Raw genomic sequence first — 14,226 nt, 5'->3', positions numbered from 1 at the left:
AGCCAAGCGAGTAAAAACACGGATCTATCACTATGTACGTAAGCAATTCTCATTTTTTTTTTAATTTCCCGTATCCCGCTAGACTTCATTTCCCGTTTTCACGGCACAATAATTTGACTTTCACGTGTCACGCTTACAAAAAATCGGCAATCCCGCGTCACGCTTAGACTCCAATGAGACCCACTTGATAGTCCGAATTGTCTTTATGGACGGTCCGAGTTAACTCGGGGCCGAGTTGGCCCGCACTCTATCATTTCATCCGGGCATTTTACCATAAAGAAAAGAAAGATGTCGCGGCGTGCAGAAGGCCAGCTTTTTATCGGTAGATTTAGTAAATCTACCAGAGTAAGAGACATGGAAGATGTTTTTGAACCATATGGTCGAATGACAAGATGTGAAGTGAAATACGGTAAACGCATAAATTCTTTACGTTCAACCCTGAACATAAACATGTTTTGGCCGGTAATGTTATTCAAAATGGCGGCATTCATATAAAATAATTTCATTTTATATTATTGGTTTGTTCGTGAAACCTCCGTTTATTTGATGCGTCATCCTCATATCTATGTATGCCACAGTCAAAATGTATATTAAAATATAGATTATTGTCGACCAGAGGGATAAATAATTCAATAATATCGCCGAAGTTTGCAATTTAAGGTTCATCTATACACTAACAAAAATGGCTGTGTTTACACCATAAAATTTTCTCTGAGTACAGACAAAACTCTGTAATTTCAAAAGTTTTAATGCCTGGCAGCACCTAGATAAATTAATGTTACATCCAATTCATGTTCTAAAAAGTTAAAACACTTTATGGATTTTGATGAACATTTTCTTTCCTTGCCATAGAAGATGGTGAAATAAACAAACACCTGAGTTTTCTTTGATACAGTCCACTCATTTACACTATTTAAATCACCTTTGTTGTGATTAGATTTCTATTATCCCTCTATTGTCCATATCAATCAATATGATACAATACAATCATTACCTGAGGGGGACCTTCTCAAAGATTTCACATGACCTTGTTTATTTTTACACCACCTGTGGCAAGGAAAGAAAATGTTTAGCAAAATCCACAAAAGATTTTTTCTTTTTAAAACACAAAATGAATACAACTTGTATATATCTAGATGCTGCCAGAATTTAAAACTTTAGAATTACACAGTTTTGTCTGCATTCAGAGAAAATTTCAAGGTGTAAACACAGCTATTTTTGTGGAAGTGTATTGATGAACCTTAAAACAAATATTTATGAAAAAATGCTTTGCCTTTGAAGAGAAAAAAATGCAAAGCAGAGATAATAGTATTTTTGCAAGAAAAATGGTTCTTTGTGCATACAATTTGGACTGAAAAATGCATTTATGTATACATGTGGGTAAATGATCCTGTCATTGCCTGTGTCCAACTGAGTAGCTGTGGTACTGTTGCTGCCAAATTATGGCAATGCTGGATATTTTTGTATAATAATATGCAGATCATATATAGAGCTTTCTAGGCCACACTTAAAAATATTTTGGTTTGCCCAAACCCTTCAATCTTCAATCTTTGTCGTGATGACAGGGTAATCTCTCTTGTAAATTATCCTCTCTTGTAAAATTATAATCACTAATGTAGTTTCTCCTTTGTACTTAGATATTGTACTCTACTCGAAGGTAGAGACAGTGGGTAGGTAGGCAGGCATTGTCTTTTTTTTTTGACAAAGAGAAATTGAACTGTCAATTGTTTATTATATCATACCTATCTGATTAAAAAAAAACTTTTTCACGTCAGGACAATAAAAGATTTTGAGTAAGCAGCTATTTTCTGGGTAGGTAGGGTTAGGGCAAACACACACATTCTTTTTTATGGCCCTATGAATAAAACTATTGAAATTAGGACACAGGTTACAGTTCAACTAATTTATATAATCTGATCAATTTCATTGTTTTCTTTTCCTGCATACATCAACAAGGATTGTTTTCATGATCTTGACTACCAATGAGGATAATGCATACATGACATACATATACTTTAGCTTTTCAATGTATATATTTCAGTTTGTAAGATATTATTCTGTGACATCATAATCTTAGTAATTATTTCTTTTTGTGCATGTCTCTGGCAATTTTCATGGCCATTTTATATCTCGTTGAAAGGTTACATGTATGTGATGTCAGTGTCTTCCCTAGAAAATTTTTCATGCATGGTGGTTCCATGGTGAATTTGCAACGCGGCGCGTGACGCTTTTTTTCAGAATTAGTTACATCACATAATTTATAAGTTTAAAGCCATATACCAATCTAATTGTTTGATTATAGGTACAGCAATTCATATAAGTCATGGAATTTTAAAGTATTTATCACAGATGAGAGTAATTAATGAAAGACCATATAAACAATAATAACAATAATCCAGTCTGCAATAGTTATTTACAAATTAATGTCATATACACATTATTTTGTTGATATCTTCCTCTGTTTCAACTTTCCAAAGGTCACCACATATTTTTCAAAATCAAAAGCTTCTTCCTTTGGTCCTTCAATTGATATATGCATCAAGCAATTGAGCACTTTTTGGCATAGTCTGTTTCTCAAAGGTGATTTTAATCTGTCTGACTACAATTTGATGAAGGAGTAGACTTCTCTAACCAACTTGTCAAAAAAGTTGGGCCAGTAAGGCGACGTTTCTTTGATGGTTGCTTGGACATGGTTGTTAAACTGATGATTGTTCTTCGAATTTTGCTGATAGAATGGTTTCAGAATCAACAGCAAGTTGTTAAATAAAACTTTGAATGTCATCATTGCTTCACAGAGATTTTACAGGAAACAATAAAAAAAAAGTTTATTTGCGTTAATTACAGATGTCGTCAATGAAGAATACCTGACATACGGACACACGGATGACATATTTGGCAATTACCTGTTTGGAAGCTAAGCTGACATTTTATTTCATGACAATTAACTATTTTTTTTTAAAATAAATCCCTGTCCGATTTATTTATAACGCTTCATAATTGTAAAAATCCTATCTTGCCGAAGTGAAAGAAATTTAGCCCCACTTGTGAAAAAAACGGCAAATGAATCCGCTACACGTGAAGATTGTGACCCATTGAAATAAAAATAGAACAACACAAGTTTATTAAAAACAATATTTCCGTAAATAACTACGTATATTTTGAAAGTTTTTCTATCAAATCTTTTAAATATTTCATAAGACACGTCTTTTTCTCGGCCCGGTGGCGGTGATGTGTATTCTTTGATAAAATCAATCAACCGCGACTAATCTAAAAATAACTGATTGTTGTGGCTGATGAAGTAACTGCGAAACTTTATTAAAAAAAATGTTTTGTCCATTCTCGGTGAAATTATTTTAGTTTTATTTTATAATACCAGAGACTATACCAAATTTTAAATTTCTACTTTTTAAAGATCACAGTAAAATAACGATGTCAAACACCCGGCCGTTTTTAAGGTGAAATTTATACAGGAAAAGGTTAAAACTTTTTATTTAGCACAGAAAGATATGCATTGGAGATAAATCTGACTATTTATTTATCAGCTGACTGGTAACTTCTATTATGTAACCCAAGTCTCGATGTATAACCGTCTAATCAAGAAGGTTGTAAAATCCCGGCACGCGCGACGTGATGCATTCAATTATTAGTCGGAAAGTTTAAAACACCTGTGGAGTGTTGTCGCTTGTTACTTCACTTTCAAAATATCGATAATAAATATTGTACACAGTTATAATTTTCACACATAGCGGGATGCATTGCGGCAATGATGAAAGCATGGCGGTCGAAATTTATGCGTAGCGGTACCGCAATGCTTGAATAGCCTAGGGAAAACACTGGATGTAATAAAATTTCATGAACAGAGTTAACTCTAATTGGAACTTGTAACTGTATAGCGACAATGTTATTAAAGTAAACTTTGCTTTTTATTTACAGGTGCTGAAATGGGTAAGACAATTACAGAATGATCAGTCAGGGGACTTACTTAAATGAGTGATTTTCTAAATCACTGAATCAAGTAACATTATGTACATAAAGGTTGGAAGTAAGAGTTGTCTTTCTTTAATAATCACCTATTTAAGTAGTACAAATTAATCACTAGACTAAGTGATTTAATTTTATTGTAGCTTTAAATATAGAATACTAATGATCCAGGAACTAATTATGTTGCTAAAATTATCAGAACCAACATCTGTGTTGATAGGATGACCGGGTCATGTCAGGTGATGACCTTGTACTAAATCTAGGATAATGACATAAAAATCACTTGTTCAAGTATCATACCTCAATTTCCTTCCAAAAAATCACTTCTTTAAGTATCATTATTTTAATAACCTCCACTAATTTCAACACCCCTGAACAGTGAAATTTTGATCAAAACAGTAGAATTTTATTACATAATCTATAAGATGAAACCTTGAATTTTACAGGAAAAATACTCCCACTGCTGGGAAAAATCTGTTGAGAAAGTATCAGTTCATTATGTAAAGCCATTTTTATACGACCGCAAAAAAAATTTTGTGGTCGTATATTGGTATGACGTTGGCGTCGTCGTCGTCGTCATCGTCCGGCGTCGTCGTCGTCGTCCGAATACACATTAGTTTTCGCACTCTAACTTTAGTTTAAGTGAATGGATCTCATTGAAATTTTACCATAAGGTTCAATACCACAAAAGGAAGGTGGGGATTGATTTTGGGGGTTATGGTACTAACAGTTAAGGAATTAGGGGCCAAAAGGGGCCAAAAATAAGCATTTTTGTAACTTCCAGACATAACTTGTGTGTAAGTGTATGGATCTCTCAGACATTGTACCACAAGGTTCCATATCACAAAGGGAATGCTGGGATTGATTTTGGGGGTAATTGTCTCCAAATTTTAGGAATTAGGGGCCAAAAAGGGGCAAAAAACAAGCATTTTTCTAGTTTCATGACAATAACTTGTTTGTAAGTGTATGGATCTTTATGAAATTGTACTACAAGGTTCCATATCACAAAGGGAATACTGGGATTGATTTTTGGGGTAATTTCCTCCAAATATTAGGAATTAGGGGCCAAAAAGGGGCAAAAAACAAGCATTTTTCTAGTTTCATGACAATAACTTGTTTGTAAGTGTATGGATCTTTATGAAATTGTACTACAAGGTTCCATATCACAAAGGGAAGGCTGGGATTGATTTTGGGGGTTTTCCCTCAAAATTTTAGTAATTAGGGGCCATAAAAGGGCAAAAAAAACATGCATTTTTCTAGTTTCAGGACAATAACTTGTGTGTAAGTGTATGGATCTTTATGAAATTGTACTGCAAGGTTCCATATCACAAAGGGAAAGCTGGAATTGAGTTTGGGGGTAATTGCCCTAAACGTTTAGGAATTTGGGGCCAAAAAGGGGCCAAAAAACAAGCATTTTTCTAGTTTCCAGACAATAACTTGTGTTCAAGTGTATGAATCTCTCTGAAATTGTACTGCAAGGTACCATACCACAAAGGGAAAGCTGGGATTGAGTTTGGGGGCGATGAATCATAAGGGGGTTCAAAAAATTGGGGGGGGGATTTTTTTTTTCCTTTTTTTTCTTTAACATTTTCCATTTTAAATTGGTTATTTCTGATTTATATATAAAAGCAAATAATAATGATATTTGAATAGGCATACATGTGAACCTCCCGACGGGAGTACAATAATTCCGTTTTCAGGGGTCTCCTCCCGACCTCCCGTTGAAAAAATCCCGTGTATGAAATTTTTCATGAATGAAAAATTTCTGCCCAACATAACATCTCAGGCATCTGGTGTAACTGACATTACCTGAAGTTATATTTTACCTGTAAATCAATTAACATGCATAATTATATGGCTTCACTTGTCAGCTTGGGTGTCAAACATACTGGTAAGCAACGATTTTTACCTCAGGCTAACTGCCGTTGTGTAACAAAAACTGTGTATTTATTGGGTTACTTCCCTTGATTTATCCTGTTTTAAGTTACTTTCCTTTTAATAATGAAAATTTTTAAAAGAATATAAATAAAATATAAATTGAACAAATAATCATAAAAGGATGGTTATTAAATGATTTTAAATGTCTTAGGACAAATAAAAAAATAATAATTTGAAAATTATTTGAGGATTCTATACTTCCTTTTAAGGCTTAAATTGAAATTTATATAATAACTATGACCCTAACTTTACAGATAGAATGAATTTCTGAGTTTGCAAATAAAAACTATTTGCAAGAGAAAAAAAAATAAATAAAAACTATTTGCAGACAGCTAAACAAATGTTCTGGTTGCAATGATTGTTTTATAGAATATGAAGTAAAAAATTTAAAGAACATACTGGAAAAAAACAATGTTAAATTGAACATGTAGAATATAAAGATGGAGAAACTTTATAAGTACAAGGGTACTATAAACATAATAAATTGGTTGGAAAGTTGAAGAAAACACACTTTAAAAGACCATTTTTACAGCACACGGTTACATTTACAACAAAATTAATGTCAATTAAAAACCTCCTGATCTGAGTCCTAATCTCCTGACCAAAATTTCCCAATCTCCTGATCTGAGTTTCACAGTCCATCACATGTATGAATAGGTAAATTGGAAATTTTTAAGTTCTTAGACCACTTTCATTCTGTGTCAGAAACCTATGCTGTGTCAAATATTTAATTACAATCCAAATTCAGTGCTGTATCAAGCTTGAATGTTGTGTCCATACTTGCCCCAACTGTTCAGGGTTCGACCTCTGCGGTCGTATCAAGCTGCTTCCCAGCGGAGCATTTTATTATAGCATTTTTCAAGTAAAATAGAATTTGCAGCTAAATGATTGCATCAAAGGCATAAACCTTGATGCTTAAAAGAGGCAAAAAGTTCATTTTTTCAATTTTACTAATGAAAAGATATTATCTAAAGTTATGTGTTTAAAATTTTGGTAAAACTACAAAATCACAATTTGTGACAAAACTTTGAATTTGCTACTTGAATAAGTGATTTACAAATCACTTATTTCAATAAGTCCCCTGACTGATGATCAGAAAATATTACAGCTGACTTTATAGCCAGAGAATAGACATTTTCATCAATTGTTTAGATGTGATGTACCTTCATGTAATATGCAACTTTGTTTTACCAGTTGAATATGAAACAAAACAATATAAAAATGAGTAGATGTAGTATGATTTCCAATGAAACAACTATCTTTCTTGGTGTAAAATGTGTGGTCTGAACCAATGAGACAACTATCTTTATTGGTGTAACAGGCGTGGTCTTAACCAATGAGACAGCACAAAAACAACTCAATGAGATCTAGAAAACATAGACATTCAGTCAAGGGTACCACTTGTACAAGTTATTTTTTTTACATGAAGAAGTAAATAATAATATACACGTACATGTACTTATATAAGTAAATTTGTTATGTTCATATTTTCTTATAATGTTTGAATCATCTCCCCTTAATTTTTCAAAAAATTTACTTGTGTAAGTAAATTTTTTTTACAATTCCTATAATTCTCCAGTTTTGGCAGACAATTAAAAATTTGATTAGAGTAAAGAAGTCTTGAGAAATTCAAGAATAGAAGATAGTGTGACTTTTTACTTGTATAAGTAAAAAAATCTGAATGTCTAAGGGACATAACTAAGCCAATAAAATAATTTACCTATACAAGTAAATAAAATACACTTATATAAGTATCTTTCAAATTTACTTATAAAAGTATATTAATATTTACTTTTTCAAGTAATTAAAAGTAACTTGTACAAGTAGTACCCCTGACTGACATTGATGACAGACAACTGTTTTGCATTGCAAGGTGAAGGATTTTGCAATTTCTTCTCAAGGTCTTACAACATGTAGTTGGAAAAAAAATTGAATGCAAATGCTAAAACGTTTTTTTCAGTGAATTATACTTGAGATTTAAGACTAAGGAAACAGTATATTAATCTTAAAATTTACTTACTCCTACGGAAGGGAACTGAAAATCAAGACATCACTGCAGGCATGACTGGTGTATATTTGTATAAGATATTATTATTACATTATGAATTGTATTTTGTGCCTATTACATTTTAGCTTATGGATTTGTTGATTATGAAGATCGTAGAGATGCAGAGGTAATTTTTCTTTCGTTCTCAAGGGAATAACTGGTTTTATCATTTTTATACAGATAGACAAAGAAATTCTTTTGATTCTTAATAGGTTGTGCATACTGCTTACTCTACTTGAAAACCTTGAAATCTATAGGTACATGTACATTTATATTAAAAAATAATCTCTTACGTCTTAAAATTCTAAATTTGATATAGAAAAGTTGAATCTTTGGTGATCATTGGACATCTGTTCATACATTGTAGTCTGTGTAAAAATGCTAAAGCAAAGTGTTCATTTTTTGTCTAATTTAAATATTGTGGAATGCATAGTAAGTAAATGACTTAAGTAAACAGGTGATAAATTTTTGTTAATTTTGAAATTACAAATTTTTCTTCTTTTTTTTCTTTAAATTTTGAAGTGATTTACCTGGAGGAAAAGATAAAAAGTATTTGCAACTACATGCTTATATGCTATAATTTATCTGTTTTCAGGTACATCTTAATAGTTTGTTTGTTAAGAAGTGTAATTCATTTTAGTTATAAATTTTTGCATTGAAATAAAAGTTTTTATAGATATATGACAATAAGGTTCTTCATCTATTTATACATATTGAAAAGAAAAGTATTTATTTCTTTGAAATGTTAACTTTCAAGCTGTTGTTAAAAGCATGGATAAACTTGTCAAATATTTTTTTTTAACATGTTTATAAATAGATGAAGAAATATTAAAAACATTGGAAATACATGTTTGATAATAATTTTCTGCAACATTAGCAGTGTGTCCTAACCATGTGACCATGACCAGCGTCAGTCCTGCCCAATGAACAGAATCCATGCCAAACCAGGCCTTTTAAAGGAAGACCAAAAAGCCTTCCATGATAAATGTTCGTCTGTGGTAGACCATGTAGCCTTCCATTTGAGCCATGGCAAAGTTTAGCTCCTTCAAAGACTGGAGCTTAATACCTTGTTTAAATCAGTCCTAGCAAAACCATTCATTACTCATCGACCAAACCATGGTCCGATTCAAACCATCCAATCAGGTGTTCAGAAACTAACCATCCAATCAGGTCGACCGAACCATGGTCACATATTGACCGAACCAAAGGTCATGCCCCCAGTGTTGGTATCCATAGAAACCAGTTCCAGGTTTAAACAGTATGTCGCTAGTTTTATATATATCAACTTTTAATTTCTTTCTTTCTTTAAAAGGTCTTCAATTCAAAGAATTTTTTTGTTAAAAACAACAGAAACCTAATAGAGAATTTTATGATTTAATAAGTATGTCCTAGTACAGAAATTGGCTTGTTCTTCTTGTAGCTATATAAATGTAGTTTTTGCTCCCAGTTTCATTTATTGAAATCAATTAAATAAAAGCAACAGTACTAGCAGTATCATCCGCTGTTCAAAAGTCATAAGTCGATTGAGAGAAAACAAATCCGGGTTACAAACTAAAACCGAGGGAAACACCTCAACTATAAGGGCTATTCCATTAAAATGTGTGTTGGAGGGTAGTAAGGGAAGTTTAATTATTGAACGTGGGTCATGGGTCTTTTTTCAGTATGCGTCTATTACCATTATGCAAAATTATCTAAAAAATGGTTCTTGGTTGTAGGGATATTTTGAAAGTCCCTTCCTACCCTCCCACATACATTTTAATGGAATAGTCCTAAGAGGAAAACAAGGGAACAACAGAAACACTGAAGTGCAACAATTAAGTGTTGTTCTATGCAAGATGATAAAGATAAAACTTACAAAAATGTAATTCCCTTTTATTCATGGTAAAATATAAACTAGGGAGATTAGATAAGTACTTTTTGCAATGTATTACATTTCAGAATGTTTTTATTGAAAATCTATTTTTATTTTTTAAATTTGCAGTAGTGTTGTCATTTACATAACTAAACTGTCTTGAAATTATGTGCCGAGGAATCAAAACAGATCATGTAAAAGAATCAAAATTCATGCATGTAAATGTTTTCAATATGGAAATTTTTTTTTTTTTTTTTTTCTTCTAATAACTATGATTTGAGGATTCATTACTGCTACAATACAAACTAACTTAAAGATATTCACCATGAAATAATAATAAAGATCACATACATACATGTATAATATGTACAAAATGTATATTCAGACATGCACCATGTTTAAATGGATATTGACATCAGATGTTTAGTATTGGAATACATTTTGAAACAGATTTTGTTAATCGTGTTTATTGTACATTTCTTACGGTTTGAGTGGTATTCTCTATAGATACTGAAACCAAAAAACAAAACTTATGTTAGTAAAATAAACCAGGACATTTTTATAATGAATCTGACGAAGGTGTTCAGGATCCATCTCTAGATAAAGTTAAAGCCAATTTCTGTATGACAGGACTAGAAAACAGTTGCCATAACAAATTTAGACAATTAAAACTTTCTTGAAGAAAATTTAATATTTTTTTCTCTCGATTATTTCTTCTCTTTCCCTAAACTATCGTCATGGTGATGTATACGTAGATGTAATCTTTACAGAAGACATATTACATCACAGTTATATATTAAGGATGAACACTGAAATCTTTATGCTTATTATTTGCTTTTGTTTCATTTATTTTACATTATGAATGTTACCCTTATATAATATTTATTGAACTGTCCTACATTTGCATGTCTAGTCATACATGGTTTGCAATACAAATTGTTTTGACTGACATAAATCAGACTTTTTTTCAATATCTGATGTGCATTGGTGTTTGTTAATTGAAACAAATCATTTACCTTTATATGGACTTTCTGATATTCATTTATTTTATTTTAATGAGGAATTAGTTATTTTTCTCTCAAGATTAATCAAATAGTATTGTAGTGGTTAAGGGAAAGAGTTGTGAATGTATGTTTTTTCATTAACATCATATACAAGTTAAACAGTCTGATGACGGTTGTGCTTTTTTCCCATTTTTCGGTTGTAATGAAAAACCCTGGAATGAGTTTTAGATTCAATTTTGGTTAATTACTGAATAAAATAAAAAAAATTCTCCCTTTTGATGAAGTATTACTTTTGTGAAGAAAAACTTAAACTAATACATTTTTTTGCAGGATGCGATTAAGTATGAAAATGGTAGAGAGATATGTGGCTCAAGTATTATTGTGGAATGGTCAAAAGGCAGTCCACGTCGTCCTATTGTCAGTAGGGTAAGTGACTTTCATATGAAGGATTTTGGAAGGCTACAATGAGGGATAATAAGGTGAATTTTGCAAACTCATAAACTGGCCAGCCTGACTAGATATCTGAGGATCAGAGATGATATATATTGCTCTCCACGTTTTGGAAATTAAAAATCTCAATGAAAGTAAAATGAATAAACCGGAAAAACTAAAGATCTGTTGATGCTGATGCATTTATTAAATCACATAAAGGGAAATATCCCCTGGAGAATGGAAATGAAGTGATAAAACATTGTTTTTACTCATACTTTATTTAGACAATGGGAAATGCATTGCATCTAAAACCCGTAAACATGTTTAATGGTTGTGATTAATAAAGGTGAATTTTAAGTTAATCTTTGCATCTCAGTCACATTCCTTATATTTTCTTGCAAAAGAACAGTAATTGTAACTTATCTACAATTCACAAGATTGAAATTTTGCTTAGTTGTTTAATGTATTGGGCCATCTGTTTAACTCTCACCTAGTAGTTTTCAAAATTAAAACCATTCAATTTTAGTCATGATTTAACTAGTAAAGTTGATTTAAACATTACATCTTGTCTAAAGTAAAATTTACAAAGTTGAAAAAGTTATATGACTTGGTATGACCATAAATTCTGAACCTGGTTGATTTTTTGCTTGAATAATCTGATGACTAATATGGATGGGATGTCATATTGAAATGTTATAATGCAAGAATTTTCAATAAGTTTTGTAAACAGTGTGGTTGTTATGAAACTATTTACTCTTAGAAAGTAGGATTTAACCAATACAACTTTCTTTTAGCAACAAGGCTATGATGAGTGCTACAGATGTCACAGAACAGGTCACTGGGCCAGAGATTGTCCTGACGATCGGTATTATGGTTTCCGTAGACCTGGTGGCAGGAATGGTGGTGGTGGGGGAGGAGGAGGAGGCAGCGGTGGTGGTGGTGGTGGTGGTGGCAGATACAGGTCACCATCACCCAGGAGAAGGAGAAGGTAGGAAGTCATAAAATGTTCTCTGAAAATGCAGTCATAAAAATGTATTTATGTCTATATATATTCTGTATCTGAATAGAGAAATATGTTAGGTAAATGAAAATGAAACTAACTACATGATCAATGATGACCAATGAAGACATCTTTAGATACAGTCTGTAACTTTTAACAGGCCCCTTACACCATCTTAAACTGGCCTACTCTGCAAAAAGCAATATAATTAAAAAATGTATAGAAAAAGATCTGTAAATTTATGACCTCATTTGTTTGATAGATTTCATTAGTTTCAGTTCTTATGAAATTTCTTCTATTCGTCATATATGTAATAAATGAAGCTTTTTTTGGTGAATTGACTTCATTAAGAAAATTGCAATTCATGTGATAATCTCTGCAACATTAAAATGGCAAATTCAATTCTACTATTTGAAGCATTAATCATTTGTACCAACTTTGCAAGTTTTATACACTAACAATAATTTTGAATCGTTTGCTCTAGTACATCAGCATATTTTTCAGGGTTATGCATTTTTTGTAAAGTCTCACTTGAATTCAACGCAGTAAAAGTACTGACTCCTACACACAAAAATATCTAAATACAAAAATGATGAAGAGGCACCTGTTGTCACAGATCATGGAATTTGTAGACAAACTGTTGATATTGTTGACAAGTTTTCCATTAAAAGAAATTTTCTATCATGCTGTTCAACAAATAATTTATAAAATAGTTACATTTCTCAGACACAAAGTTTTACATCTAGTTGAATGTTTTCCAATTTTAGGGGATAATTAATTAGCTCTTGGAAAAGAACCTGCTACCCAAATTTTTAAAAACCATCTTGGCGTAAGATTTTTTGACAAAATGTGTTTATCCTTTTTTTTTTTCCTGACGGTGAAATGCAGTTGATTTTCTCACATAAGTAAAAGATTTTATCTTTTAACCAATATTTACGAAAAAACAAATTAATGTCGTGACTGGTTAGAATTCAGATTAAATCAGGACAGGTATATTTTTTCATCATATCCTTTGATTTTTCAGATCACGATCAAGGTCCAGAGACAGGAAGAGGAGATCATCTCGTAGCCGCTCTCGCAGCAGACGTAGGTCAGGGTCAAGAAGCAGCAGAGATCGTAGTCATGACAGCAAAAGAAGGAGAAGTTCAAAGAAGAGTGAATCTCGTAGTAAATCCAGATCTAAAAGTAAAAGCAGGTCTAAATCCCATAGCAGGTCTAGAAGTAGGTCACCTCTTGAGAATGTCAACAATGGTGGAGAAGATAGGTCACCCTCAAGATCAAGGTCACGGAGTAGAAGCAGGTCAAAGAGTGTTGCATCAGATAGATGATTTTATTTGGAATAGTTGTGAATGTTACAATCTTCGAAGTGCAGAGATGAAATGTGAAATTTTCTATGTTTTAAACACAAACAGTACAAAGATGTGCAGACTGTTGTTTTTATTATTATGTAAATACATATCTTTTAGAGCTATTAATGTTTTACATTTATAAACAGAGCTACCTGCCCATGGTTTTACAAATGTACTTTTTCCCTGAAGTTATATAGGGAAATGAAACATTTGTGGTTACTTTTCAAAAACAACTTTCATTGAAACAACAGAAACAAAACAATCTTTGTCAAAACAGAAAGTCCTTTATCAAATGGCAAAATAAAAAGCTGATTGAAACAACAGAAACAAAACAATCTTTGTCAAAACAGAAAGTCCTTTATCAAATGGCAAAATAAAAAGCTCAAAGACATCTAAAGTATTGATAACAACTGTCATATTTCTGACTTGGTACAAGCATTTCATTATGTTGAAAATGGTGGATAAACCTGGTTTAATAGGTAGCTAAACCTCTCACTTGTATGACAGCTGCATAAAATTCCATTATGTTGACAACAATGTGTGAACAAAACAAACAGACATTATAGGCAAATATTTCAAAAATAGCTGTACAGCAGTTAACAGTATAATCTTAAACCCTACAA

The 14,226-nt window shown here is 32.0% G+C and overlaps 1 protein-coding gene across 1 annotated transcript; it reads left to right on the top strand.

Moving 5' to 3' along the window:
- Positions 1 to 248: 248 nt before the first annotated feature.
- On the top strand, positions 249 to 13,725 carry LOC127706878 (probable splicing factor, arginine/serine-rich 6). Its single transcript, XM_052211611.1, has 6 exons — positions 249 to 409; positions 3,934 to 3,945; positions 8,053 to 8,093; positions 11,153 to 11,248; positions 12,049 to 12,242; positions 13,279 to 13,725. Exons 1-6 carry the CDS (start codon positions 289 to 291, stop codon positions 13,580 to 13,582), a joined length of 768 nt encoding a protein of 255 aa, XP_052067571.1. The 5' UTR covers positions 249 to 288; the 3' UTR covers positions 13,583 to 13,725.
- Positions 13,726 to 14,226: the final 501 nt, after the last annotated feature.

Source organism: Mytilus californianus, unplaced genomic scaffold, assembly GCF_021869535.1.
Source record: "Mytilus californianus isolate M0D057914Y unplaced genomic scaffold, xbMytCali1.0.p SCAF_6, whole genome shotgun sequence".
NCBI lineage: Eukaryota > Metazoa > Mollusca > Bivalvia > Mytilida > Mytilidae > Mytilus > Mytilus californianus.
Note: the sequence above shows the minus strand (reverse complement) of the source record. Positions and strands in the feature narration are given on the sequence as shown.

Coding starts and splice junctions, on each gene's coding strand:
- LOC127706878 (XM_052211611.1), top strand. CDS start 289: ATGTCGCGGCGTGCAGAAGGCCAGCTTTTTATCGGTAGATTTAGTAAA. Junction 8,094..11,152: donor AAGATCGTAGAGATGCAGAG/GTAATTTTTCTT, acceptor ATTTTTTTGCAG/GATGCGATTAAGTATGAAAA. Junction 12,243..13,278: donor TCACCCAGGAGAAGGAGAAG/GTAGGAAGTCAT, acceptor TTGATTTTTCAG/ATCACGATCAAGGTCCAGAG.